This window comes from Corvus hawaiiensis, chromosome 5 (assembly GCF_020740725.1).
Source record: "Corvus hawaiiensis isolate bCorHaw1 chromosome 5, bCorHaw1.pri.cur, whole genome shotgun sequence".
Taxonomy (NCBI): Eukaryota; Metazoa; Chordata; class Aves; order Passeriformes; family Corvidae; genus Corvus; species Corvus hawaiiensis.
Window position 1 is genome coordinate 58,208,781 of NC_063217.1, and position 27,643 is coordinate 58,236,423.

At 42.7% G+C, this 27,643-nt stretch overlaps 1 protein-coding gene across 3 annotated transcripts; it reads left to right on the forward strand.

The window, feature by feature from the left end:
* The first annotated feature begins 562 nt into the window (after positions 1 to 562).
* RASGEF1B (RasGEF domain family member 1B) lies at positions 563 to 27,559 on the forward strand. Of its 3 annotated transcripts, XM_048304465.1 has the most exons (15): positions 563 to 725; positions 7,176 to 7,334; positions 12,491 to 12,673; positions 14,160 to 14,282; positions 15,080 to 15,217; positions 17,836 to 18,054; positions 18,152 to 18,226; positions 19,524 to 19,619; positions 20,185 to 20,287; positions 20,983 to 21,062; positions 21,609 to 21,704; positions 23,162 to 23,257; positions 24,473 to 24,596; positions 25,236 to 25,308; positions 26,108 to 27,559. In XM_048304465.1, exons 3-15 carry the CDS (start codon positions 12,497 to 12,499, stop codon positions 26,130 to 26,132), a joined length of 1,425 nt encoding a protein of 474 aa, XP_048160422.1. In that variant the 5' UTR covers positions 563 to 725; positions 7,176 to 7,334; positions 12,491 to 12,496; the 3' UTR covers positions 26,133 to 27,559. The 3 variants fall into 3 exon arrangements, with proteins under 3 accessions (XP_048160422.1, XP_048160421.1, XP_048160423.1); XM_048304464.1 differs by lacking the exon at positions 7,176 to 7,334 and having other exon boundaries at positions 564 to 725; XM_048304466.1 differs by lacking the exon at positions 7,176 to 7,334 and having other exon boundaries at positions 564 to 725; positions 17,839 to 18,054.
* The last annotated feature ends 84 nt before the right edge of the window (positions 27,560 to 27,643 follow it).

The following is a 27,643-nucleotide window of genomic DNA, read 5'->3' on the forward strand; positions in this document are numbered from 1 at the left end:
TGGGTAAACCTGGACTTCTCAGCCTGGGACAGTGCTGACTGAAAGTGCTGTGCAAGAAGTGATGAAAACTCAGAGTGCTCTGGAGAGTATAGAGCCAAAGTGTTTTGTCACTTCATCCAAGAGCAATGGGGCACCAGATCCAAGCCAATAAACTGAGTTACAGAGAAAACGAAGAGCAGTGGGTGACGAGTTGTAGTGGATCTGTGCAAGACCTTTTTGAAGATTATTGTGCATGAGCTGCAGGGGGAACTGGATGAGAATTGGGAAGAGAGAAGAAACAGCACCGGGCTGAGGAAATCCCCTGTGCTAGAAATACCACCTGGGAGACTCAGAGAAGGCATTGTGTGCGCGTGTGTCCCGTTCCTGCCCATCTCTAAGGATTCTCCTCCGACCGCTGCCAGCGGAATGGTGCCGGGCCAGTGGCACGCCAGCTGAGGCCAGGGCTGGCAGCAGCCCCGGCAGCACCTGCCCGGCGGTGGCTCCCGGGCCGCGCTCCGCAGGCGGGGCGGGCTCACCGCGCTCCGCCTCTGCCGCGGCACCGGCGCTGCGGCGCGGGCGGGGCGGGACGGGACGGGAGCCGCGCTTCCCGGCGCTCCGCCTGCCGCCGGCACTGTCCCGTGGGGAGCCGAACTGAGCTGAGCTCTGCTGCCCTGTCCTGTGGATGATGCGTGCGTGAGAGCCATAAAGCAGCGTCTGGGGCCGGGAGCGCCTGCGGCCACTTCCAGGTACAGTCCGCGAGTCTGCGGTGCGTCTTGTCGGTCCATCCGTCCATCCATTTATCCATCTGTGTCTTCTTCTTGCCAGCCCCGGCAGGACGGTCTCGTTCCTCCTGGTGTTTCATCTCCTTCCTGGCTACCCAGTTCTGTACAGACAGAGCTGCTCATTTTTGGGAATCAGCGTATTGGGGAAGGGAGAGAGACTTCAACCCAGCAGAAGAAGCACTTGGCGGTGCAGTGATTGGGTCCTTTTCCTTGTCCCCTTCCCTGTAGTAAGATAGAACAGGGTCCTAAAACTGCACGATGTAATTTTTTTCCGTGGCTATAATCCTTGGAGAAGCTTTCCCTGCTTTTCTTTAAGCCCATCAGTTCAACTGATTGCTGTTTTTCTTGGATGGCAAGGATAAAAAAAGCACCGATTTACCTGATTGTGTTTGTAGGGCTGAGTAAAATGGGTGTGTGGGCGGGATGTGTGTGTGTCTTTTGCTGGGTATCTGATGAGTGTTAACTGTGGTAAAACTCCAGGTTCCTGCGCTGTGCGAAGTGGCAGCAGTTCAGGGGTACGAGGAGAGTAAGGACTGATAAATGACCCAAAATCAGTGTTAAATGACCCAAGACCAGCGTGTTGCTCGTCGTGCTCAGTCCAGACTGTAAACTAAGGCAGCCCTAACAAGCAGTGCCTCCCAGTCTGCCTGTGTGTAAAGCTAAATATAGCACAGAGGGGTGAGGAACTCTTTCAGGGGAGTTCCCCTGAACAGAGCAGAGCAGGGCTGACTCCTCTCAAAGGGCAAGAATGGCCTGAAAAATCAAAAGAGCCGGGAACAAAGAGGTGCTCTGTACCGCGGGCAGCTATGTTTAAGCGAGGAATGTTGAGGGGGTTGCTTTCAGTAAGATTACTGCCTTGGTGGGCTGAGATGACGTGCCATCTGTGGGAAATTGGGATTTGGGCAGGCAGGACTGGGTCCCTAGGCTGTCTCTTTATTTTGAAAGCTGAGAATAGCTTTTTGGGGTATGGCTTCCTCAGGCTTATCTTACAGCTTCCAAATGAGATGCCTTGGAGAGAAGCTGATAATCAGCTGAAAATCAATGCTAAATATACTCAAGACAAGTAGCTAACTGATGAGCTGTACTGGAGAGAACTGATAGGTGAGACCAAGCTCTGATTTTGGATAAGCAGTGGGGATATCACTTCTTTGAACAGCAGGACTGAAACAGGCCACTGTAGGATTTGTTAAATCGTTGTAAAAGAGGAAAGAAGTTATTGATTTAGCAGGGGTTAAGCTCACAGCTGTGCCAGACACTGAGTAAAAAGCTTTTTTTGTATGGTGCGCTGAATCCATGTTGGTTTATATTCTGCGTGGTTTCTTTCTGCTGAGGTTTTGGGGCACAGCACAGTGTGTTGTTGCCTGTGCTCCAGTTGTGTGGGTTATCTAAATAGCCCTTGGGCATTGCAGAGTCACGGCACCTGTTCATGGTCTGCGGGGTGAGCTACTGTCACACTGTGTCAGAAGTGACAGGCACAGTTCAAGCCAGGAGCAGCATCAATGAAGGAACGCGAACTGGAAAAGCTGATAGCGTGGGGCTGTACTTTTGTAACTGGATGGTTTAAAAGTGAGTTTTTCGTGGGGTGAAGGCAGGAAGGAGCTTTGTGTGGATCATATTGCCAGTCTGTGCTGTACATCACTGTAAGGGTCTGGGGTAATGACATGTACTGGGGCTGGTTGGGATAGATTGCCTGCATTTCAGAGGAGGAGGCAGAATTTGTGATTGCACATACTTAAGCATTTTTTCCAAATGTTAGTAAACACACAGGTGTACTCTGCAAGCACTGACAAGTGCCCTCTGCTTGGCATGGGTATGAGGGACTGAGCTACATCATCTAGTAAACACTGATAGAAAATGAGCTTGTAAACAAAACTTCCAGAGAGGATTTTGCAGCCGCAGCAAGACAATACGTAATTTACAAACAGGAGGCAAAGACTCCAGCTGAAAGCTGTAGCTAATTTCTCCTCTGTTCTAGCTGCTGTAAGAAGTAGTATTAAAAAACTAAATCACTACAGTGAGGAACCTGAATGGGGGGCATTTAGTATGGCTGTATTTCAAAATGGAATATGTGCAGGATCATGACAACAATCCAGCTCACTCTCCCTAGGCGGCTCCAGAATAGCACTGCATGACTCAGGTCCATGCATTCTGACTATTTTGATTTGATTCATTAAAATGCATCTTCTTCCCGGAATAAAATGTTCCCCAGATCACCTGCTCCTCCCATGGGGTCGGGTACTCAGCTTGCTTCTTGTCACATCTGGAAATAGGGCCAGAAATACCAGATAATACACCTGCAGAGAGGAGCCTGGGAGCTGTGAGGCGGCGTCATCCAGCACAGTGAGACATTTGGATTCATAAGGAGTAAGACAGAGCATAAATCAGCTTGAGTCAGATTGGGGAGTGGGGTATTCTCTGAGATAATTGCTCTCATTGATACAAGGCTAGGTGCTTTCTGCATGAATGTAGCGTGCTGAACTGACAGTACTTGTCCATCAGGACTAGAGTTGACCCTCCCTTAAACATCCTGCAGGGATTCAGACACTATTAGGCCATGTTGGCAATGATCTTTTCATGGCCCAGCGTGGTGTACATTTGCTCAATACCATACGTACTGGGTGGTGACTTAATAGGTGTAATTGTTCCAGGCAAGGAGCATTTGACCATCGATTGCAAAGCCCAAGGGTCCACCCTCAGTCGAGCACGGGAACTGCTGCTGGGTCTCAAAGGCTGACACAAACCAGCAGTGGCAGCGTGTGAGGGGAGGAGATTTCTGCTATGGCCCTGCCCAGACCGGGGAAAAAGCACTTTTCAGTCATTTTGGCTATAATGTGCTTCTCTTTGATTCCCCAAGGAATCAGTCAAGCTGATTGCAGACGACTGTTTTACAAGCCTTCTGTACCTCAGACCCAGCTCTGTTCTAGAAGCCACTGGCTGATACCCAGCCTAGATATAAATGAGTGTGAGCCAAGTCTAACTGATGCAGATACGGAGTTGTACTTCCTTTCTTAACTGCCGAAGTGGAACCATCCATTTTTATCTTCAATCTAGGCATTGGGAAGTGGTTTTTTTGTTGTTGTGTTGGTGGTTTTTTAACTGAAGTATTTCTGTTGCAGAAAATGTAAATATACTGCTTTCAACCTGCTGTATGTTGAAGTGTCAGTAAAAATTCTGTACTATTTATGGAAATATAAGGACTCAGCAACTGGGGAAAAAAAAGATTATATTAATTGTTTGCCTTAAAACCAGCATTTTTTCTGCATCATCTAAATGGCAAAGAGACATTTGGCAATGAGGTTTTAGGAAGAAACAGTTAAATGAAATTTAGTACTGTTATTTAACACCACTATAGCTTGCTGTTGTAAATTATAACTTGGCTGCCTATTATGATTACAAAAGGGAAAGGTGTTTTCTTTTGAAGTGTACTGTAGGTTGCACCAAAAGGCCAAGCATGGATATCTGCAAAGAGCAACAGTTTGGGGATTCAGATTTGATGAGGATTCAGATTTGAAGAAGGAACCATGTCAAGAGAGCTTCATGCTTAAGGCTAGTACTGTGCTCCTGGCAGTACTATATGATACACCTTCTGTACACCTTTTGAAAAAAGATCTTAGTGCATAATGAAAGGAAATAACCCCATACTTATCCCTCTTTATACTGTCAAGCAGAGGAATGCAGTAATGAGAAACTGAGTGACTTGACTAAAGCCATGTGAGGAGCTTGTAGCAGAGTCAGAAGCAGATCCAAACTACCAGCTGCCAGGTCTAAGCACTGAAATAATGCTTTTTCTGTTGACTGTGGATGGATACATGACCAGCTCTTGATGAAGCTGGTTATCACTCTGAAGTGGCCCAGACCCACACTTAGCTACTGACCATGCAGATAGAGAAGGTGGGTCTTTCGGCTTTGATCACCTGGGGTGGGTTAGGATTACATCCCTGTCACATCCCAGGGTTCACATCCCTGCCACATAGAATGGATCACGCTCCCCAAGGTTAGTGAAAGTCTAATACCACAATGATACTCTTCTGGTGATAGTGTAGAGGAAACTTCTCCCATCTCTGTTGAAAACATCAAATTTCAGTTTCGTCACTTTGGAGTACGCAGGAGGCACAAAGCATGCTACAGAAATGATGCAGAGTGCAGAACTCTCTAGATACAGAGCTACAGGACTCATGTCAGAGTTCTGATTCATGGTGGGGGTAGCATAGCATGGATGGCATCACAGGCCTCATCTGTCCACCCCACCCCACGCCCCATTCCTGGACATCTCAGCCGCCCTGAATCAGCTGCTGAATCACTCGTTTTACAGTGGGATGTTTTGGAGTAAAACATCGCCGCTGTTCACTTGCCTTCAAACTCCTGAGCTCAGAACTACAGCAATCCATCAGCTGATTGAGGAGCTGCCACTCAGCAGTGTGGGAGCTGGGATGGTGAACTGCTCCAGGCTGTGGAGCTCTGCATCTTGCTGGTGGACGGCAGCCCTGACAAACCAGTCTGCAGCTGGCTGAGTAGAGAGGTGGGAATTTAGTCTTTTAAGGCTGTAATATTTAAGTACAAATAGAGCAAATGGCAAAACTGTTCTATGCTTCACTGAGTGCAATAAGTGGAATGCTTTGTGCTTCTCAAATCCCCACCCTGCTTCAGTAATGTAAAGAAGTGTAGGGCTTTAGTAGCCTTCTTGTGTTTTCTTTGCATTTAATACACTTCTACTCTTATGCCAAAGCTATCAATTTTGCCATCAGCAGTTGCAGCCAAATTATTAACACTTTGCACTGGCCAGCCGGTAGATTGTCTGCCTTTCCTGATGGTGTTTGATTTGGGACAAAATTTAACACACAGGACTGAGGCTTGTGCATTAGTTTGATTTTAAACAAAGTGCTTGGAGGACAGTCCAAATTTATGAATTTTTGTGACAGAAATGGATTCTGCAGTGAGGGGAAGGAGAAGTTGTTTCTTAATATGATCCCTGTATTGGTTTCCTTGCTTTCAGTCCAGCTGCCTGCTCATAAATTTTGGTAGAAGAGAGTAGCTGTATGTGTTGTCTGTTGTTTAAGATGGGAGATATTTCATTGAATCCTTTGGCTGGCCTGAGACTCTTGTGCCTCTTTTTCCATTTCATTCGTTCTGTAAATCCCTCAAGTTTTGCAGGAGTCACTATGGAGTATGCAATGTACTGAACTTTTCTAGAATCTCATGTGCCTTCTGACATTTAATTACTGCTGTGCTAATCCATCATGTCACTTATAATATATACTTATCCTGTTTATTCATGTTTTAAACTTCTCTTCTTAAACTGGGATTACCAAAATATGTACAAGGTTAAAAAACCCCACACTTTTATGAGAAAATACTTATTTTGCATTCAAATGCCAAAAGGACACCATCCAGATGAAGAAAATATCCCTAAAATTAAATTAAACTTACAAATGAAATTAACAAAAAGATTAATCAAGTGCATTGATTAAAAAGGTGATGAAGCATGCTTCATATCTTTTTAAATAATTGTGGCCTCCTCAGTTTTAACCTACAGATAGAAATCTCAGCAGCGTTGTGGTCATGGGAAGAGACAAGTGCTTTAAGAAATAATATGTTATAGGTGTGGTAGCCTTCCAGTGTCATGTGGTTCGAGGCTGTTACTTTTGTGTGTCCAGCAACACAGACCGATTGTATCATGTGTTTTATTTGGGAGGAGCACATTCCCTGTCCTTGCCACGGACTGAGTAATTTTCCTGCAGCTGGGATTTTTGCTGTGAGGCAGTCTGCCTGCATGTGCTTGTCTGGCACTGCAGCAGTGCTGTCACAGCCACCCTCAGCATCACTAGACTCACTCTCTCTGCCCCACTGAAGAGGATGAGAGAGGATAGAAGGGGAGCTGAGTTGTGGGGCTTAAGCAGGGAACGTGGATTTGCAGCACATCAGCAACAAAGAGGAACTTGTTTGTTCCCTTCCCTTTTACTAAGTTTGCAGATTTGGAGAAATTCAAGGCATTCTTAAACCCCCCACAACGTTCCTAATGCTCCCAAGTAAACACACAAATGTATTCATACCCATCATACCTTTGCAGTTCAGAATGCAAGGACTTTAATTTCGAGTCATTCAGGATTCACTTAATTACTGTGCCAAAGTTCTCATACGCGAATGATCAGTCAGCAGTGTTGCATCTGACCTTCCCACATCATTGGCTGGGTCTATTTATAGACCCAAGAAAGATGCACATTCAGGGGGAAAATGCCTCTACTTGAAATTCAGTTCCTGGTTTATTCTTTGCTTACTAGGGTTTTTAATTTTTCTTTGCAGGCTATTGTTGCTCAGGTGATTTTTGGAAAACTACAAAATTGCTCATCCTCTGCTGTTTTAGTGAGAACCAAAAAGTACTTTACGGCTCAGTCGGGTTTCTTATGTCTACCTCAGGTCTTTCCTTGCCCTGCCAGCAACTGTGCAAGATGTATTTTCTACTGTTAAGCCACTGTCCAGCATGGATAATATTGGTCCTCTTGTTCCTCTGGGGTGGATTCCTTAGGAGAGGTTCCTAATCTTCCTCTTGATATCACTCCTCTTTTCATCTCCTGTGTGAGTATGAAATAATATTTTGTACTCTTGCCTCTTAAAAGATACAGTTATTATAAGAACTGTAAGATAAGAAGTAATAAGTAATATTAGAAGTAAGAAGTAATTCTAGGAAGGAATTGGTTGAAGTTGGTGCTGAAGTCACACTCAGAGAATTGTATAGCAAATTATTCACGAAGAGTGGAAGCAAGAAGGCTTGAGCTGGGATAGTTCTGTGATCTTAATTTCTGCAAGTAAGGCACATGGGACACCCATCTTGGAGTTTTTTAGGTCTCTTATCTCCTCGGTGGCTTTGGCTCTGTAGAATTTCCCTTTACCTTTCAGTGCAAAAAACCCGAAAGCTTTGTGAGCAGAGCGCACACAGGGCAGAGCTGTGTGGAATGCGGTGGGTGGCCTCTGTGTCTGGTACGCGTTTGTTTTGGGCAGCCTGGGTGAAAGGATCGCAGCTGCTCCGGCCAGCGAGGCAGCTTTATCGAGGGCCTGGCTCAGATGCCTCTACACAAACACGAGTAGTATGGGGAACAAACAGGAGGAATTAGAGACGTGCAGGTGCCTGCATGGGCGTGATTCCGCTGGCATCACGGAGACGTGGTGGGGTGGCTGCTCTGGCTGGAGTACTGGAATGGAAGGTTGTTGTAGGCTTTCCAGGAGAGGCAGGCCAGGGAGGGCAAGGAGCGGGGGCAGGCCCGGAGGAACACGGGGGAATTGTACAGACAGCTAGGGATGAGGTTAACAAAGCCAAGGGCCAGTTAGAATTGAGTCTGGCCGGAGATGTCAAAGACAACAGGAAGGGTTTCTGTAGGTATGTTGCTAACAAAAGAAAGAGTAGGGATAATGAGGGCCCTCTCTGGAACTCGGCTCCTGCAGGAAGTCAGTCTTTTGTTTTGCCCTGCCTCAGTTTTACGATGGCATCCTTAATAACAATGGTGGATGGTAATCACCAGCTAAATGTGGTTAAGGGTTTCTGATTGTATAGGGAACAGCTCTGAGGGGATGTAATTGCATTTCTGAAGTTTGCATCTTTTAAGGGAAGGTGTGGCTTGGGACTCCTACCACTCCTCTGCCTGAGGGATGTAGTGTGGGAGAAAACTGTACCTAACAAACAGAGGAGCTGAAAACGTTTGGCAGTGGCTTTAAAGGCACCTTTTATGGCTACTACTGAACTTCTCAGTGGGTGCTTCTATAGAGGATACAAGCTTTCCATATTGTTGGCTTTGTTGTATGAATCTCATGTGCAGCCTGAGCTCTTTAATATAAATGAAAACAAACCAATGCAACCTTCCACTGTTTATAGTAGAAAACAGATTTTTTTTTTTTTTTTTTTTTCCTGTTGCTGAACATAAAGGTTTGGACAAACACTTGGCAGCCTGGAAGCTACATCTGATTCCTTTAGTTCTGCCAAACTGAAACTTGACTCCTGCAGGAGATGGTGGGGGTTTGAGCACATCGTCTTTGGCTCTGACTTCCTATTTACAGTGCTGTTACTGGGAAGGTTGAGACTTCTTTCTTGTCAGAGGCTACTCAAAGCCAGAATATGGACCTCAGTGCCCAAGGTGTCATGTTCTCCATAATGATATTAAATGCAGAAAAAATGTTGTATTCTTCTTTCCACAGTGCAGAGTTATTGACTTCTCTGTCACACAAGAGGATCACTGGTAAAGCCAGGAAATTATTTCATTGCTCTTTCCTTCAAGTCGGATCTTTAATGGAAAAAAAAAATAGGCAAATAAAAAAAGAAAGCCACTCTTTTCATTCTTGGGGAAAAAAAAAAAAAAGAAAAAAAATAGGGAAGAGATAAGTGGGTTTCCATGTGATTGATAGCCAAATGTTTCCAAAGCCCAGTTAAAAAGTTCCAGTTTTTAACTGCCAGGATGTTTTTCACTGGAAGAATATTTCGTGTCTTTTTTTCCAATTCCTGCTCATCAGATCTTGCCCTGCTGTGCTTTATCAACAATATTTTTAGGTCCCAAGATTCCTCTGCTCTATATGCCGTGGATTTGTGGACCATTATCTGCTCTGTAACCAAATTTCAGTTCCACTCAAGTTATTCTGAAGGCGGGGTTTGGCTGAAGCTTTAGCCAAAGAAGCTTCTAATTAGAATTAAGCATGCTGCTTTGTGTCTCCACCTCCAAATAAAATACAGCAGAGGAGTCAAGGTCAACATAATAAAGGAGTCATGCTGGAAAAGCACATGTGTTGTATGAATCATCCCGTTGGCTATGCTGTATTTATCTCTGTCACACTTCGATAGCATCCCTTTTCATCACATGGAGAGCATGTCCTGTGTCGTGTTCATTTCCAAGTGAAATCCAGTTCTGGCCATACAGAACATCACCACGACTTGGTGTCTCCCTAAAGCAGGACTGAGCCCTCTCTGTCGAGCAGCTTCCAGAAATACATAACATACAAGTGAGACAATATGTACCCTTTGGGACAAACTTCTGAGAATTTTATTTTATGGTTACAAATCTGTACATCTGTTGATGGCCTGATGATTTTTTTCCTTCCTGTTGATGAGTCAGTAGGTGATTCTGTGTCTCCAACATGTCTGATTTCTGTGGTGAGGGTTGCATGGAATCAAAATTTCTGGCTAGATCTGGCTAAATCCCCTTCAGATTCCAGTCTCACCCTGAATTGGGCTGTTTTGGTTAATACGAGATCTGGGTTGAAACAACTACTCTCCTTGGTTTTTCACAAGTGCTAATATTGATGTCAAGTTGTTTTGCAGATGCAGACCAGCCTTTCTCACTTCCCTTCGGAGCGTTACCTTGGAGCTACAGTGCTACAAATGTTTGGTGGATGGCAGTGTTTACACACTGTTCACTGCCACTTGTGTTTTGACTGAATACACTGTAGCTGAAAAGAATTCTGAATTTTGGTGCAAACAGGACATCTCTCAGTGCCAGTGGACTGAAGAATATTTTGGAGTTGGTTCAAGTCTCTGGCTTTACATACACAGTATGAAAACCTAGGAAATGCTGCAGAAGGTTCCTGTCAGCTCCTCAGTAACGTTTTGTTCCTTAAACTGAGTTAGCCTTGCAAGGAACCTGAAAGACCAGGAGTCTTTATGCATCAGAATACTTTATTGGTGCAGAGCATGGCCGTGGTAGGGTTGCACCTCACCTACCCAGTAATTTGAACTCTCTGGTACAGGAGCCTGTTAAATTCGGAGCTGCATTTCACACTCTTAGGGCTGTGGCACGTGTATTTACTTCATTCTTCTCCCAGATCACTGGGCTGAATGGAATTGAATCGCTGCTTGAACAGCTGCACAGAGTGTCTAATGTCACTTTTCAGACATGGAGACTTTTCAGTCTTTCCCATTTTGATGCAGGTATCTTTTGGCACCTCTCAAGGTGGGATTAGCACAGGTCGTGTAGTCTAGGAGGCTCTCTCCACTGTCCTCTGCCTTTGTTTTCGGCTTTCTCTTACTGTTTATTTACTGAACCACTCAGGCTTGTGCTGGTTTGAATGTCTCCATTGTCTGGACACACTGCCAGCAGCAGCAGCAAGTCTGTGTGGTGCTTCAGGTCCAAGCTAAGGAATCTGGCTAATAGCTTAATAGCTTCTCATCTCCACCGAGCTCACTCTGAAAAGTGCTTTATTGTGGGTTGGGGAGCGCACAGATGGCAGCACACTATTTATCTCCAGGCTGTCACATCACTAGCTGTTCTCAAAACGGGGTGCCTTCACAGGCTGGTGTTTGCTGAGGTCTGTGGCTTTAAAGAGCCTTTTCCCGAATAGGATTTGATACAATGGAGAGAAAAGAAACAGCATCTGCACTTACAATGATGGCTCAGCGGCGTTAATGCTTTTCTCATGCACACGTACATGCTGTGTCAACACATGAGCACGGCAGCGTGTGGATATCATCCTCTCAGTTTGATCTCCCTTGCCTCTAAGTTGTAAGGAGGATTGGAAGCAAAGTTTTTCTGTCTCTCCCTGAGTGCCCATCAGCACCCACAGCCCAGTAACTGCTGCAGGAGAGTTAAAACCAGCATATTAGTGGTTAAAACTGGGCACAAACTTAGCTTGCCATCGAGGCTATAAAAACCTAAGTTCCTTAAACTGACAAGAACTGCTACTCCCAGAAAGCAGAGAAGGAGGGAGAATGAAGGCGTTTATAACTCAACACTCAAGCAATCAGAGAGATTTTATCTTTTGGCCTTTTCAGATCCTGCATTACCAAAAGAGCTCTTGGGTGGTCATGGCCCCTTGCTGCCCACCCACTGCTCTGAATGACTGAACAGCCTGCAGCACTGACTGATCTTTTCCTTGGAAAGACATTTTGATTCCACAGGCACTGAGATGCAGACTGATGAGTAATTGCTTTATTTTTCCTAAAGCTAGAAAACACAGGGCTGGATTTTTCACATTTTCACAATATTTGGGGAGAAGATGTAACAAAACTCTTGAGTCTGGTCTCATCTTTTATATCATTGGTGAACTTGGACAACAGTGGTAAGCAACTGTACACAGGCAAGTTTTTCCAAAATTTCTGTACAGCCACTCAGAGGGTAGGTGGAGGCTGATGCACTGAAGCATCAGGCTTTAGCCTGGATCACACCTGTCACAGTGTTACTGGGAAAACCAAGCACCAATTTACCAGGGTGGAGTTGGGAAATGGGAGGTGTGGGATTGCAGTTACATGGCTGTCGTGTTGCATAAAGGGGACTGTCCTCTCACATAACCCCTTCAGGGCTTCACTTCAGTCTGTCTCCTTCTGTACTGGCTGGGGGGGGTGTCAGCCTGGGACAGCCTGAACACACTTCCCCATCAGAGTGCTGCTCTTTGGGAGCTATTGTCAGGATTTGCCCAAAGCTGTCAGTGACCATTATGCCACATCCCCAAAAGCTTTATGCAAGTCGGAGTTCCCAAAGCCTGTTAGGATTCTTGTACCTCCTTCTAACTCTTAGCCTGCATGTCTTATGTGTCCTTTAATAAAGAAACAGCAAGATAGAAAAGAAGCACCTGGCAATTGTGACAGGCAGTGATGAAAGCCTGTGTTGGCACTTTCCAGGCTTGAAAACAGTCTGTAAGTAACCCATGGTGTGACACTGGCTTTTCTTCCTAGTGCAGTACTACCTCTGGAAGATAGAAAACCCCTTACACTGTACCTTCTGTGAATTATCCCTTATCTCTTTTGTGTGTCTCCTCAGGGAAAGATGCCACAGACACCTCCCTTTGCAGCGATGTTTGACAGCAGCGGCTGCAACAGGAACCTGTATCAGACAAAAGAGGACAACTGTGGAGGGCTCTATTACCACGACAACAATCTCCTGTCGGGGTCTCTGGAAGCTCTGATCCAGCACTTAGTACCAAATGTGGATTATTATCCTGATGTAAGTTACACACCCAGCTAACTGTATGGCCAAGCCTGATGCATCTCCTAAAGGGGAACTTTCCCATGTGCAGCAAAAGCAGAATGTGTCACATCCAATGGCTAAGGAAAGGGTTCAAGTGGCTGCCCAGCAGTGATAAGATAACATGTGCTTTACCTGAGTGCAGCATGCAATAACTCACCTAACCTAGGAAGTCGAATGCGTTATTACTCCTGTTGTAAGGTGAGCAACCCTGGTGACTCATTTATAAAGCATCCACCTAGACTGGCTTGATGCTTGATGGATTGTGTGTACCACTGAGCCTCAAAAATCTGCCAGGCAAGCTGAAAAGAAAGGCATGACCACCGTTGTGACAGAATGAAAGTATTTATTGCAAAACCAAGCAATTTTTGATGCACATTTCCCATTGCTCATCTGAGGTCCACCTGTATTGTGCAATTAGCAACCAAAACATTGGACTAGTACCACACTATTTGGGATCAGCAGAGGCTGGATGTGAGAACAGGACATTTGTCATCTGAGAATTATTGGCCTTTCTAGGCACACCCATGCACTGAGACTTTTTCTATAATTCTTAGAAAAGAAGATAAAAAAGAATGATATCAAAAGGTGGCCGGAAAGGGCAGTTGGGGATATCTGGTGGGTGATGAAACTGGAGCTCTGCTTGTTGACATGCTCCTGCTGAAGACATAACTCTGCTTATATTCAGCTTCTGTTATTTCATAGATCTGTTCACATTTCCAAGACAGGATCTTTTTTAACTTGGATCAGAATTAACAGCAGCACAGGACTGTGCTTAAGCTAGAGCTTGTCCATTAATGCTTAGTGTAAACTTCAAATATGTAGCAATTCAGACACTGCTTGGTCAAACATGATGATTTATTCCAAGTTTCTAGAGCCATAACATTGTAGAGTCTTTCTAGAGTGGGTGCCATAGATACTTAACTACTGGCAAGGAGGAACGTGGAATGGATATTCTGAATATCCATCTCACACTGAGTTCAAATCATGATATATGGAAAAACAAAGCAAAATAAGGATCTGCTTCTTGTAACCTCAGAATGAGTTACTGATTTTTATTCTGTAAAATTAAGCTATGTAGTTCCCTCCACTTTCAACCAGGAGATAAAGCTTTACTGTAGAGCAAGAGAAGAAGAGTTTAAATTTTATTCTGAGTAATTTCAGGTAATGAGCTTGCAATAAGGCTATGTGCAATAGGAGAGCTAAACCACCTCTGCCCTGCCTTGTTTTGGTTTAATCTTGCATAACTTGGCTCGAGCACAAACTTATAATACTGGTTCTGGAGCAATGATAAGTGTTAAATTAAATGCTTACCTCTGTAGTAATTGCTTTTGGCACAGCCACATGTAGAGTTTTGTTCTGCAGATAGGAAAGTATCAGGAGCAGATTTTTCAGGAAGGCATTTCGAGAAAATATAAAAAATGCTGGTAATTTATGCCTTTCTCTGTCTTCCTCTTGCTTGCAGAGGACGTACATCTTCACCTTCCTTCTCAGCTCCCGTCTCTTCATGCACCCGTACGAGCTCATGGCCAAAGTCTGCCACCTGTGCATTGAGCAGCAGAGACTCAGCGAGCCTGGCCTGGACAAGGTAAGATCCCACACCCTCAGGGGCTTCCCAGATCCCTGCCCAAACCAAAATGCTGCTATTCAAGAGAGTCCTCAGCAGGATTGAACAGATTGAAAACCCAACACAGGCAGCTAGAATTTGACTCTTTATTCGCTGAGATTCATGGGGAATTTCCACACTGCCCAGTCTGTCCTCCATGAGGGCTGCTGCTTCTGCTGCATTGTTTGTTTTGCCAAGACAATCTCTGAAACAGTGTCCTGAGCAGGCCAAAATCTGCCCTTTGAAAGTCCAAGGCAGAGGTTTTATTGACCCCCCTCCTTACTTCACTGAGAATCAAAAATCATTTAGTGGTCACTATGCCCAAGGCAGCCTCCGACCACCACATCTCCCACCACCACATCTCCCACCACCACTCCCTCTCTCTGTACAAAGGTTTCTCACTATAAGGTGTAGTGCATACGTAAGTCTTGGCACAAATGAAATTTAGCACTTTCTTTGTTGGTGGTTAGTCATAAGTTGTGGAAACTCTAATCAATGCCTTGCGCTGAGACGCTCCTGATAATGACAGGAGTCACTTCCACCCACCTGAGGCCTAATTTCCAGGTCAGCTAAGCCAATGAGAGTCTCTTCATTGGCTTCCATGACCATTGGCTCTGACCTGTAATCCAATGCTGAATTAAGTTAAGCTCAGAAATTTACCTGACATTCTTACCCTTATGCTCCACAGTGTCCTCCAGAACAGAATTCTAGTTCCTTTGAGTTAGCTATTTCCTGCATTGCTGTTACATGTAACATTCCTCACTACTGTTCCCAAATAGAACTGGACACAAAAAATTGCACCAAAAATCCTACAGTTGTTGACTGAGTGGACAGAGACTTTTCCTTATGATTTCCGAGATGAAAGAATGATGAGGAACTTAAAGGAGTTGGCACAAAGAATAACCAGTGGGGATGAGGTAAGTTGTCTGCACACAAAGTTATTGGATAAAGAGGCTTTTGTCAAAGCTTTTACTGCTTTGACAGTGCTGTTAATAACGTGGTGTGGCTCTGGGTGCTTAAGAAAATTTATTATGAAGGTGCTGGTAGGCAAAAAGTTCTGTCTGTACCTAAGCCTAGGACAAAACCATAAAGCATAAGCAGATCTTTTCCAAAGTAATGGGCAATGTTCTCTCCTTCCCTAAGCCCACAGCATAATCCAACATTGTGCAGACAGGCACAACTTGGTGGATGTTAGTGTTTGTCATTTTAGTGATGCTGCTTGGAAGAAGCTAGCTAGGACAATAGCTGAGAAATCCCTATCAATGTTGATCATTTCTTGAGTAAGGTGTATTAGAATCGGGCCTTTGACCTGTAGGTCAATGGAAAAGTTATAGCAGGTTTGGGGAGAAATTTCTAAAAGAGGACTGGACCAGAAAGAATTGTCTTGAGCTTAAAGTATCAACTCAGAGGAAGTCTGTCATATTCCTTCCTGTGGATGGACCACAAAAGGAAATCACCTGACCTTTTTCTAAATCCCACTTTTCAGATGGAAGTAAAGTTCCACGTGGGTATTATGAAATATTTTGCTGCTTAACTGATGCTTGTTTTTTAAGTACTGAAATAAACTCTGCCAAAAGGCAAGGGTTATATTTACTTAGTGGAAAGGCAATTAACGAGGTTTCAGTAAGCAGATCCTGTGTAGCTGGCATAATACTACGATTGCAAAAGACACTGGAGTGGCATTTGGAAGAACCATAAACACAAATAGCAATTGCTAAATGCCATTGTGTTTCCAGTGTTCCTCAGGGACCAGTATTCCTTATATAAGCCTTTGAGTAATGATGTGGATGAGGCAGCAAAGAGCACATTAACAGGCGTGGAGGTAAGCTGGACTGGGAGGAGCTGAGAGTGCTGCCAAACACCTGGAAAGGTCTTGAGAGGCTGTACACAAGCGTGGAAAAGAGGAAACCCAAACTGAATTTGGAAGCTGAAATACATTTTGATGTTGTGAAAGTGGGGAGGGATGAAAAAAGATGGGACAAGAGAGTGAGAAGCAGTGTGAAATACCAATGAAAAAGAGAACCAATTTGATGTGCAAGCTGAAGGTTGCAGGATAGCTCGAGGGAGCTTTGGACTGGGAAGAGGTAAGAGGTGTGCCCTCATTCCAGGGGTGCCAGGTTGCTTTGTTTGTAGATAGCCTTCGTAGCAAGGTAAGAAACTGAAGTTCAGTTCAAGGCAAAGTAGTTAAGATTGAGGGCTCACACCCACTTGAAAAATACTCACTGGCTCACAAAAAAAGAACTGTCTAGCCCGGAGGAAGTTGAGTTGGTGGATGGAACAGTGAAATGAGAAGAGGGAAGGGTTGTCTGCAGGGAAGTTTCTGGCAATGCAGACAGTTTAACTAACAGTGAAATCATCTATTGAAGGGAAAGGCAGATACACAAAGCTGCTAGAAAATGTGCAAAAGGAGCAATTTTACTCTGCAGAGAACTATAAATCCTTTCTAGCTGTAGCTTTGAGGGTTTTTTGACTGAGTTTTCCTTTAGAAAGACAAAGTGAAAGCAAGTGCTGCAGTAAATTGACTTGTTCTATTGTGAACTGCTTGGAACAGTAAATGGCAACTTCCTTGACCTTGCTTTTCTACAGATCACTTGGATTTTTGTGAGTCATTACCGTAAAGGATACAAAAGAAGCAGCTTCCTACTCCTGTTCATTACAGTCCTACTTACAGCTTCTTATTCCACTTCCTGAATTATTGTACTCCAGTTCTTTTAAGAGCTGTCAGTAAGAGTCCAACAAAAAACCTCTCACCACACTAACATTGCTACTTCAAAACATCATATTTGGAAAAAGCTTTGGAGGAAAGGACAAATTCTTCAGAATAAAGGAAATATTTCTGCCTTGGACTGATCATACTATAGTGTGCAGACAATAGATTTTGGATAATCCTTTTTGAAGCCACTTAGGGTTTGCTTTAATGGCTTTAGGATGATATGTGGAATTTGGAAGCATAACCACCTTGGTTGCACAGATCTGTCTACTTAAGAGCTGAGTCCTGCTCCTACTTAAAATTGTCACTCCTGTTAACTTAAATCACTACATGGAAAGGCCTGCAAAGGTGAAAGAGAGAGATGGTTTTATTCTCCTTTTCCTCAGATTCACTGGAAGTTTTAACTCTGACTTCAGTGAAATTGGTCTTGATTTGGTGCAGAGAGAAGCAGGCCTTTTATTCATCACTGAATGGCCACATACTTAGTTTTTTTCTGTGGTCTTAAGCAGGAGAAGATGGAGTATTTTCATTTCTTGTATTTCCTCCAGTGGTGGTTGGTACTTTTCAGGAAGTGGATTGAACACATCTTTTCTGCTGTTCCTTGAGCCAGCTGAGTTAATACTGAACCTGTGAGACAATCACTGTTTAAACCCTCAGGTGGATTCCTTTTGGCCTGATGAAACATTAATATTACAAATTCACATAATAGAGCATATAAGTTGACAGCAAATACAGGTATCAGCATCCATCTGTTGTGGTGTCATGCAGGCTTTAATGCTGTCTTCTCACATTTTGGAAGTGTTTTCTGATTGTGTGATGTTAAAGCAGGTGTACCGGAAGAACGTGCAGCAGCTCCTCCAGAACCTGATTCGGAAGCTGGCCGCAGTTACCCAGTACGAGGAAGTGCTTGCAAAAATTGATGCCACCACATCCACAGATCGCCTCACGCTCCTAAAGACCAAGCCCCAGTCCATCCAGAGGGACATAATCACAGTCTGCAATGATCCCTATGTGTTAGCTCAGCAGCTGACACACATAGAGCTTGTGAGTTACTATGCTCCCAAGGATGACTTCATCCTCCCCCTTTTTGAAGTGCAGGTAAACAGGGAATATGACTTGGCTGCTTCTCTGCTTTATTTAGGAGAGACTCAATTATATTGGACCAGAAGAATTTATCCAGGCGTTTGTGCAGAAGGATCCTTTGAGTAATGACAAGGTAATGGGGCAGATCTGGAGCAGCTCTGAAATGCAGCATTTACCATCAGGTGCACCATGAGCTGGAAGTGAGGTCCAGCAATAAATGAGGATCAGTAGAAAACAAGCTTTAGTATTCCCATTAAACATTTTGTTAATGTTTTTTTTTCTTTCTGGAGGACAATTCCTGAAGCTCCAGAGCTCAGCCAACATACTGACTTAAATGAACACATTTCCTGGGTTTTTGGCCTTAAGCTAAGGGAGAACTTAATCCTGTGAATGTTTTCCCCAGGCTGTGTATGCGGCCTACAGTTGGAAGAGGCTGAGTTTAACTTTGGCTTCTGCATTATTCATTTTCAACACCTGTTCTTCCTTTTAGTAAACTGAGCTCTTTGCAGCCAAGTGGCACATGGGGCAGTTTGCAGGTAGAGCAGACATAACAAAAAGGGTGCAGAGGGCTCTAGATCTATGTGAGATGGAGGGCAAACATGCAGTGTTTTTAACCAGCCGTGATGGAGTTGTCATCTCCTTGAGTGCTGTTTTCAAAATTATTTAATTTTTATGTTTTTCAAGATGACTTAACCTCTGTAAATAAACTGTGACAAAGTCAGTCCATTAAAACTTGAATTAACTTAAAATGACACACAGAATAGAATGATGCAAGTTTACAGTTTGATGTTCAGTCAGATGGTCTCTGAAACTGATTTTGCAGACAGAGATAACTGAAACTCCTGTCCACCCCTTTTTAGGCAGCCCTGAGATGTGGTGTGGGAATGATTCCAAGATGATACAGAATAGCACTGCTCAGGAAAGGGAGAATCCAATCAAAATGATATAGCTGATCTCCCAAAGTTAGGATGCAGTATGTCCATATGTCATCAACAGCCAAACATAATGTGCCTGGCCTGTTTTCCTGCTGCACTTGCAGAGACCTTAGTGTTGTATTTACACTATCAGTGGGACAGGAGTAAGGACTGAAACAGTGTTCATATTCAAGGGAGCTTTATGCAGATACTTAGCCCTGATTGTTTGCTTAAGTCTCTCCTAGGTCCTTAAAGCATCCTGGTAGGACTTAAAGCACATGGTGGATTCCACATGCCTGCTCGGGTGCTTTACTGGGCCACCAGCTCAGAAGGAAGTTACACATGCTTGAATACTATCACTGCTGCTTTCCCTCTAAGCTTTTTGTCAGTTTGGGTAATTTGAGTTATTTCTGGTTACTTGACAGTGTTTGGGAATGGCAAGGCAGGAAGCCAAAAGGTCTCGTAGGGAAAAGACAAAAATTGTGCTAAAAGTTGCTATTTTTCTTCTGTCCATAGAGCTGCTATGGAGATCGAAAGAAGACTCGCAATCTTGAAGCCTATGTGGAGTGGTTTAACAGGCTCAGTTACTTGGTTGCAACAGAAATCTGTATGGTGAGCAAGGACTTTTTGTGCTGAAAGGTTTTGTTTAGTAATCTAAAACTGTGAAGCCTTTTCAGATTTGGTGCCTTTTGGACTTTTCATTCGCTCAGTTTGTGACTGTTCACATTTGGATGCCGTCAGAGCACATCTGAAGAGGAAATAAGTTCAGTGTTTTCAGCATTATACTGGTGCCTCAGCCTTGTTCGTGTGACAGTGGTGATTTATTCTGGGTTAGCCCTTCTTGGTGCAGGAGTGTGTCTGGCCTGCTGTTCTCTCTTTTGAAAGCCCCTTGTGAATTGAGGCATGTTCTCTCCTCTGGCTGACCCTCTGCTCTGCTCTGCTCTTTTTCATATCCTTCTTCTTGGCAGAACCTCTTTGCCTGTTGTCCTTGCTCTCTGCCTGCCCAGGATCTGGTTTGTCTTTGCTGTCCTGAATGCTTTTGAGCACAGTGGTGTGGCTTCCTCTACACGTAAAGGACAGTGTGAAGCTGTGGTACATATGGAAAAGACTTTAACAGGGGGATGTGTCTGAGTGCTGTTTCCTGCTGAGCATAACCCTACAAATGCATCTCTTGCAGCCTGTGAAGAAGAAGCACAGAGCAAGAGTGATAGAATATTTCATCGATGTGGCACGGGAATGTTTTAACATTGGCAACTTCAATTCCTTAATGGCTATTATTTGTAAGTATGTGCACGGAGATATTATTTGATCCATGTTTGAATCTGGATAAAGGAAGCAGAGTGCTTCACACAAAAGTCTACTGCTTAGCTTGGTCAGCAGCATGAAGTTGCTCAACACTGTTGTAGCGCTATGTGTGTAGCATAAATTTGGTATAAACCAAAGTTTTCATTGCAGCTCTTCAGAGACTTAAATCCCTAGTTATTTAAACCAACTTCTAAATTGCTAAATTGGAATAGTAACTTTCCCTGTAATATGGAGAACTGATGTCTTCCATTGTTTCTATCACATCTTACTACTTTAAAAATTCCACACCCCTTTAAATCTGATAGGAAAACATTGGGAATTTTTTATTTGTTCTTCATAGTTAATGTGTAGTTTTCAATGAAGTATGTAAGAGATGGTGTTCAGAATGCTCATTTGAGCTTTTCTACTGTATATATATGCTTTATCAAATCCACATTAAATAATGTCATAGCATTTTTTTAGAGCTTTCATTCTGTAAGAGATGTAAATTTTGTTTCCAACGTTGTTTTGGAACTTAAAGAAAACAATGACTCTGGTTTCTTGAGTAGGTCTGGTGAAAATATTTGTTATTGGTAATAGATTCTTTGCTTTAGAAATACTTACTAGTCCTAGCTACCTGAAAGATTTTTTTCTTTTAAATACTCCAACAATCTCTTTCTCTTATATCAAGCTGGCATGAACATGAGTCCTGTGTCTCGATTAAAGAAAACCTGGGCAAGAGTGAAGACAGCCAAATTTGATATTCTTGAGGTAAGTTTGGCTAATATTTGGACAGGATGCTGCTAATACCATTTTACTTTTAACCGCTCTAAAATGCGGGTTTGGTTTTGTTATGACATTTCATTTAGTATCTTTGTGCTCTTAGTGGATATTCTAGGAGATACAGTAAGAATTGTCCAGCTGACTGCTGCTCTTTTGATTTGGAAGAAGAAAATTGAAGTTTGGTTGTTTGAGTTTTTTAATTCCCAAAGCCACCTCCTAAAAATAACAACAACAAAAAATTGATTGACAGTTACCTTCAGGTAGTAGAGACTTTGGTCAAAGATCATGCAAGTGCAGCATTGTAAGAGTTTATGATTTATCCAAGAGACTCTGTATTGGATCCCTTGTTGTGCTGAATGGACATTTTTAAAAATGAAGTTCTCTTCTGATCAAATGAGCAGATAGAGAGATGCTGCAGTCCTCTGCCAAGCTGTATTTGTGGGGCTGTTCAGAAGATCTTTTCCTATGTAAGAGTTGCTCAGTTGAAAAAGGATTGTGTGTATCTCATTTTTTGTATTTTTTCATGCCTTGTAGCATCAGATGGACCCTTCTAGCAATTTCTATAATTACCGAACTGCTCTGCGTGGAGCCACTCAGAGGTCCCTGACAGCCCACAGCAACAGAGAGAAGGTGTGTTTGCACATGACTTGGCAGAGGGAAAAAGGGAAATGTGCTTGTTAAGTTGCGTGGTAAACCTTCATCCTGGAATTCTGATTCTCGGCAACTCTACCCCTGGTGGGCTTGTAAAAAGCTGCCAGATAGTTTGGTGCTGACTGGAAGTCCAAACATTAAATGATTGCTTTGATTATTAAATAAAATAAGCCTTAGCCTTTTTTTTTTCTTTTTTCTTTTTTTTTTTTTTGACACAGACCTGTATCTCACAAACCCATAACACAAATGGAAAGGCTAAGGACTGACATGAGGTTGCTAGTAATTTGTTTTTATCGCTGCTACTTGTGCTAAACTTTCAGTAATTCATGGCTTAATGCTGAAAAACTTTAAAACTTACTCATAAAAGGTATTCTAAACCTCAAATCTAGACAGAGCTCTGGAATTGCCTTCCTGTGTACAGTCTTTACATGCAGCATCTCAGTGGTAGTTCTTGTGGAAATGAATCAAATCGCTTCCTAGCTGCTCTCCACTTGGAAGCAGTTGCTCGTCAACTCCTTAAGATATTAGGACGTCATGTTGGGTTTAATAAACGTGATCTTGGAGTTCACGGAATACACTCCAGGCAGATGAAGCAAATCCACATGCAGTCTGCTAGTCTGTACTGTTGTTATACATGGAATGTCTTTCTGACTCCTAAGGATCTGTTCACATATCATTCAAAGTGCCAGAAATTTAAATGTAAGAGGCTTACTTCTTTTCAGAGGAAAGTCAGTTTTAAGACTCCAAAGAAAGAACTTACAGGTATTGAAATGTGGTGCAGTGAAGTGTTCCATGGAAATAGTAAGTGGTATTTGTTTCATCCCCAGTTGCAACAAGGATGTGTAGCTGTGAAAACTTCCACAGGACAAAAAGTAAAATAGAACCATTTTAAGAAAGTAAGAATGTTCCATCATTCTCCAAAGAAAATACATTGTTCAGTTGGCAGGAAATGCTTCATTGCAAGCCAGTCAGTACCAAGTTTCCATGACTGGCATGAGCTCAGGGAAGTGTAGTTCAAAAACCATTTGTGCTGCTACCCCAATATTCCCTGCTCTACTTCAATGTGCATCTGCTTTCGTTTACTAAGCAAGTCCTGTCAAGAGAGAAAGCTACACTATGAGATACCCTACAGGAATTACGTGTATGAAATAGGTTCCTCTGAGCATTTATCTCCTGGAATCCACAAGGAAGAAGAAAAAAATGAAAACAAGAGGGGCATGGCATAGAAATAAATGAAGGAAGGACTTTCTGGAGAGACCTGTATTTTAAAATGTAGTGAATGCACAGTTTTTGTGTAGTGAAAGAGAGTTGTAGAGACTTTAGTCCTTCAGTATTTTGCTTAACTTTTGTATCACCTAACTTCCTTTCATTTTTCTCTGTAGACCATTGTGTCTTGATTCAGGACCAGACTGATAATAAAGCTGTTCTTTTCCTAGATCGTGATTCCTTTCTTCAGCCTGTTGATCAAAGATATTTACTTCCTCAATGAGGGTGGTGCCAATCGCCTTCCAAATGGTCATGTCAATTTTGAGGTAAGTAGAGCACCGAGTGGGGTTTTAATACAGGGTCAGCCCCTTTAACAGAAAACTGAGGCAGATCACAGTCCAACTTCTGCTGAAATCTGGGAGAGCAAACATAGCCTGGAATTTGAGTATATCTGTTACTTCTCAGAGGAGGTGGGAGGTAGTTAGGAAAAAGCAGTTTTATCAAAGATGAAGTGTTTATAGAAACTTTCAATATTCACAATTTTTTTAGTGGGGAAAAAAAAGCCAGAACTTCTTCCCAGTTCTGAAATTCATCTCAACATTTCAATTCACAGGTTTGTTGCAGTTAATGACAAAATCATTTAAATTAGTATTTTAGGGCTTATCTTTTATTTCCTCACATAAAATGTTCCTCCTTTGTCAAGATACATAGGCAGTATTTTCATGCATGTAAGTCTCAGATTGTCTCTGAAGAGAAACGTGATAGAGCAGCAGTGAGGGAGTTTTGACTCTCTTGTCTTCCAGTAGGTCTTCTGCCCCATATTTCATGCTTGTTATCTGATTTGTTTCCTGGTGCTTTCAGTTTTCAAGAAGCCTGGGTCATTCACACGAATGTGCAGTACATTTCAGTTGTAGTCATAGGCCTGAATTAGCCTAAAGGTTCTAAAACTACGCTGCGCAATGAGCTGGCATGTCCTTTTGCTCAAGGAATCCGTGTGCACTTGAGGCATGTTAAACTTCTATTGAAAGAGTTTATCAATTAATGACATCAGCACACTACATGGGGAGTGTTTATTTTTGGCATAAATTTCCAGCAAGAAAATAGAGCATTTCAGATTTGCTGACTGACAGGAAACATCTGGATTTTGAAATGTCAGTATTAAGCATCTGATGTGAAAATCACGATGTATGTCACTGCAAAACAAGAAGCATGAGCATCATCAAAATTTAAATTTGGGCATAAGGAGTGTTACCAGCTCCTTGAAAAAAACTAAATGCACTTCATGATCTACTGTATTTGTATTCCCAAATAACAGCAGTTTTAAGAAGGTGAAGGAGTGGGAAGTTACCGCAGTTTGAAACAGGAGCACAAAAGTTAGAAACTGAGTTGTTGAGTTAGATCATGTTCAATTCTATTGTAAAAGCCAAGGGCAATTGAAGCCTTGGTCTCCAAACCAAGATCTCTTCCTCTTTTTAAAAAAATATTCAGGGTAAGCAATGCTGTTCAATATATAGCACCTCTTCTGTTTCATCTTCTGACAGAAATTTTGGGAATTGGCAAAACAAGTCAGTGAATTTATGACATGGAAGCAAGTGGAGTGTCCTTTTGAAAGGGATTGGAAGATTCTGCAGTACTTGCTCACTGTCCCAGTCTTCAGTGATGATGGTAAGGAACTCTGGGCTCCTGCAGGGATGGTGTCACTGGCTGCTGCTTAATCTGTTTCCATGTTAAATTGTGGCTTCCTCACAGTGAGAAAAGACTGTCCTGAGACATCTCTGTCTGGCAAGAAAAAATGCTCCTCCCTTACAAATGACAGAGAAGATAAGATTTTTCTTTTATGTGCATATAATCTGTGAGAATCAACATTGATTCTGAAATAGAATGAACTAAATTGGTGTGGTGCCTCTAAATGTCATATGAAATGTATTTATATGGACTTTCAGGATACTTTGCACTAAAGGGTGCTGCTTAAAGGAAGAAAACAGGGACTTCACTGGCTACTTACAAAGCACCATGTCCCTGGGCTCATTTTATTTTCTCTTGAGTGCTTTCTTCTCCTTGTGCTTTTGAGTTTCTGCTGGTTGGTTTTTCCCCCCTCAGGGCAGTCTTTGTTCTCATGCACAGTTTGTTAGCATTGTCTGGGTGCAATTATAAGCAATGCTATACTTCCTAATGGGATTCTGAAGCCCTAATCTGAGGGATGGATAATGCATGCCTGCTTCATTTAACTCAGTCTGCTTTGCAGGGAGAGCAAATTTTAAAATGCCAGTGGGCCTAACATAATGTATTTGCTTCTGATTGCAGCACTTTACTTGGCTTCCTATGAAAGCGAAAGTCCCGAGAACCACGTTGAAAAGGACAGATGGAAGACACTAAGGTTTGTGTCAGAGGTTACCCAGATCAATAAATAAATAGAATGGGATACACAGCAAGCATCCAGCAGTTAAAACCAAATGGCATGTTACGTGTTTCAACAGATGGGGCACAGCATGGTTGTAAATCCCCCTTCCAATCTGGGACTCCTGGAAAAAATAGAACAATCAGTCTTTATCTTAAACCCTCTCAGTCCTTCTTTTCCCTAGGAAATGGGAATTAGAATAAGGAATTTTGTATTTTAGATTCTTGTGTTACTCAGTGAAGGAAGAAAATACTTTCTAAACTCCAAGAAATCCCCACTTCCTCACAAGTACTATGCAGAGATGCCTCACAGATGTTTTCACAGCTACTGCATCCCTTTCTGCACCAGCCTTTCAGACAGGGCTGACATTTGCATAAAGATCACTCTGGGGCAAATGCATTAATGAAACCAGTTAACAACTTAGAGTTCAGGCTGGGGAAAAAATATTCAGCAAAATCATATTTTTGGCTTTTCTTCTGCCATTGGAATGCAGCCTCATCAACTCTTTGATTTTACTAATTGTGGAAGGATGCATGAGCCATTAAGGCAGGGGGATGTAACAATTCCATCTGATTGATTTCACTCATTTTGAGGAGAAGACAGGAAGAGAGTTACATCAGGGCACAGACACTCCACATTACACAGGGTGACAAGATGAGAATCTGTAGTAACACGAATCTCAGTTTCATGGCTTCCTTATTGTAGCCACTCCGTCTGAGAGGATTTACATCATTCTAATGATTGTCCTTAGCCGTTTGCATTTCCCTCTGCCTTCCAGGTCAGCGCTTCTGGGCAGAGTCTAGAGCACACCACGTCTGCTGTTGCTGTGTTACATGGATTGCCAGGGGGCACAGCTTGGTTTATTTTTCTGTGCACTGAGTGGCACTCAGAACATGAAAGATGTGCAGTCAGTTGCTATATCACCGCAGCAAAGATGAAAGAAGTTAATTCAAGAACAAACAGGCAACTTCTCCCATCTAACAGATGAGATAAAATCACAGCCCACTCAGCTGGGATTCAGGCTGAAGTATTGATTGAGAATCATCTGAAGATCTCAGATGCTGCCTGTGAATCATTTCACAGCTGGATGGAATATTATTTCCTTTCATTTGGCTGCAGCTTGCTGCTACAAGGACTGCAGAGCTGCTACAAAGACTCACAGGAGATTACAGAGGTGAAGTATTCACCATTCCTTTCGGTGAAACCCAAGTCTGCATTGAAGAGCTCCCATTCCTAATAAGCTGAATATATCCCCGAAGTTTGGGATTGCTAAGAAGGGAAAGGACTGGACACAACAGATTGGCTGCTGAGGAGAATTTCTCCCTACCACTGCAATGGTGGCTGGGTGTTTTTTCTTTTTCCAATGTGTTTTTGAGTTGGCTGCTGGCAGGCAAACTCATTATTATTCTAAGTTATTTTAAAAATACAAAGTAATAAAAATCAAGGCTGTGGTAGAAAATACACCTTCTATAAAAAGTAGCTATGTAGCTCTACAACTTCTAGGGAGGCTTTTTCTTTTGTTCACTTCTTTACAGCTAACCACTACATGCTACAGACATTCTTATTTTTACTGTGCAGTTTTGTTACTCTTAATACTTTACCACCTTCTTATATTAGGTTGAACAAGCTGACTTTTCTAGAACAGTCTTTGAGAAACTGGCATACAAACTATGTTGAAATATGAGAGTATGTTTTTACTGAGTAATTTTTATACCTGCTTTTTTTTGAAAAGGTAACAGTGGAGAACGCAATCTCTACTTTCTATTGACTGAAATAGCAAGATGCCAAAAAGAAAAAATGAGGCTTCTTCTGAACTCCAGCTATGAACAAAACAGTCTTCCTGTGTGTTTGCTTTAGGGATTATGTTTATGACTGTGAAGTAGTTCACTGTGTTACACACCTAATAAGTTTTTAGTATCTCTGAGTACTTAGTCACTCTATCTATCCGAGAGGAACCTGATTAAAAAAATATAAAACAAAGCTGTAGCTGTAGATCACCTTGGATGCAAATATCAATAAGCAAAGTACACACTTGACCAAAAAAAAAAAAAAAACCTAGTTGCAATTATTCTGCTACTGTTATTAAAAAAAAGAAAAATGTAAGAATAAATTTATTTATTTGTTGCACTGCATCTCTTGAATTTTCAGGTAGGGTGGTTTTTATATTCTGTCTATGCCTTTTCAGGCAAATATTTTAATTTTGAATTCTGTAGTAACATGCTGAAGCAGCCTTCATGAGTAGGGATACTGTCCTTAACTACAGCTTGTTTGCTGGTACAAGGTGCTGGAAGTCACAGAGTTACATATTCCACAA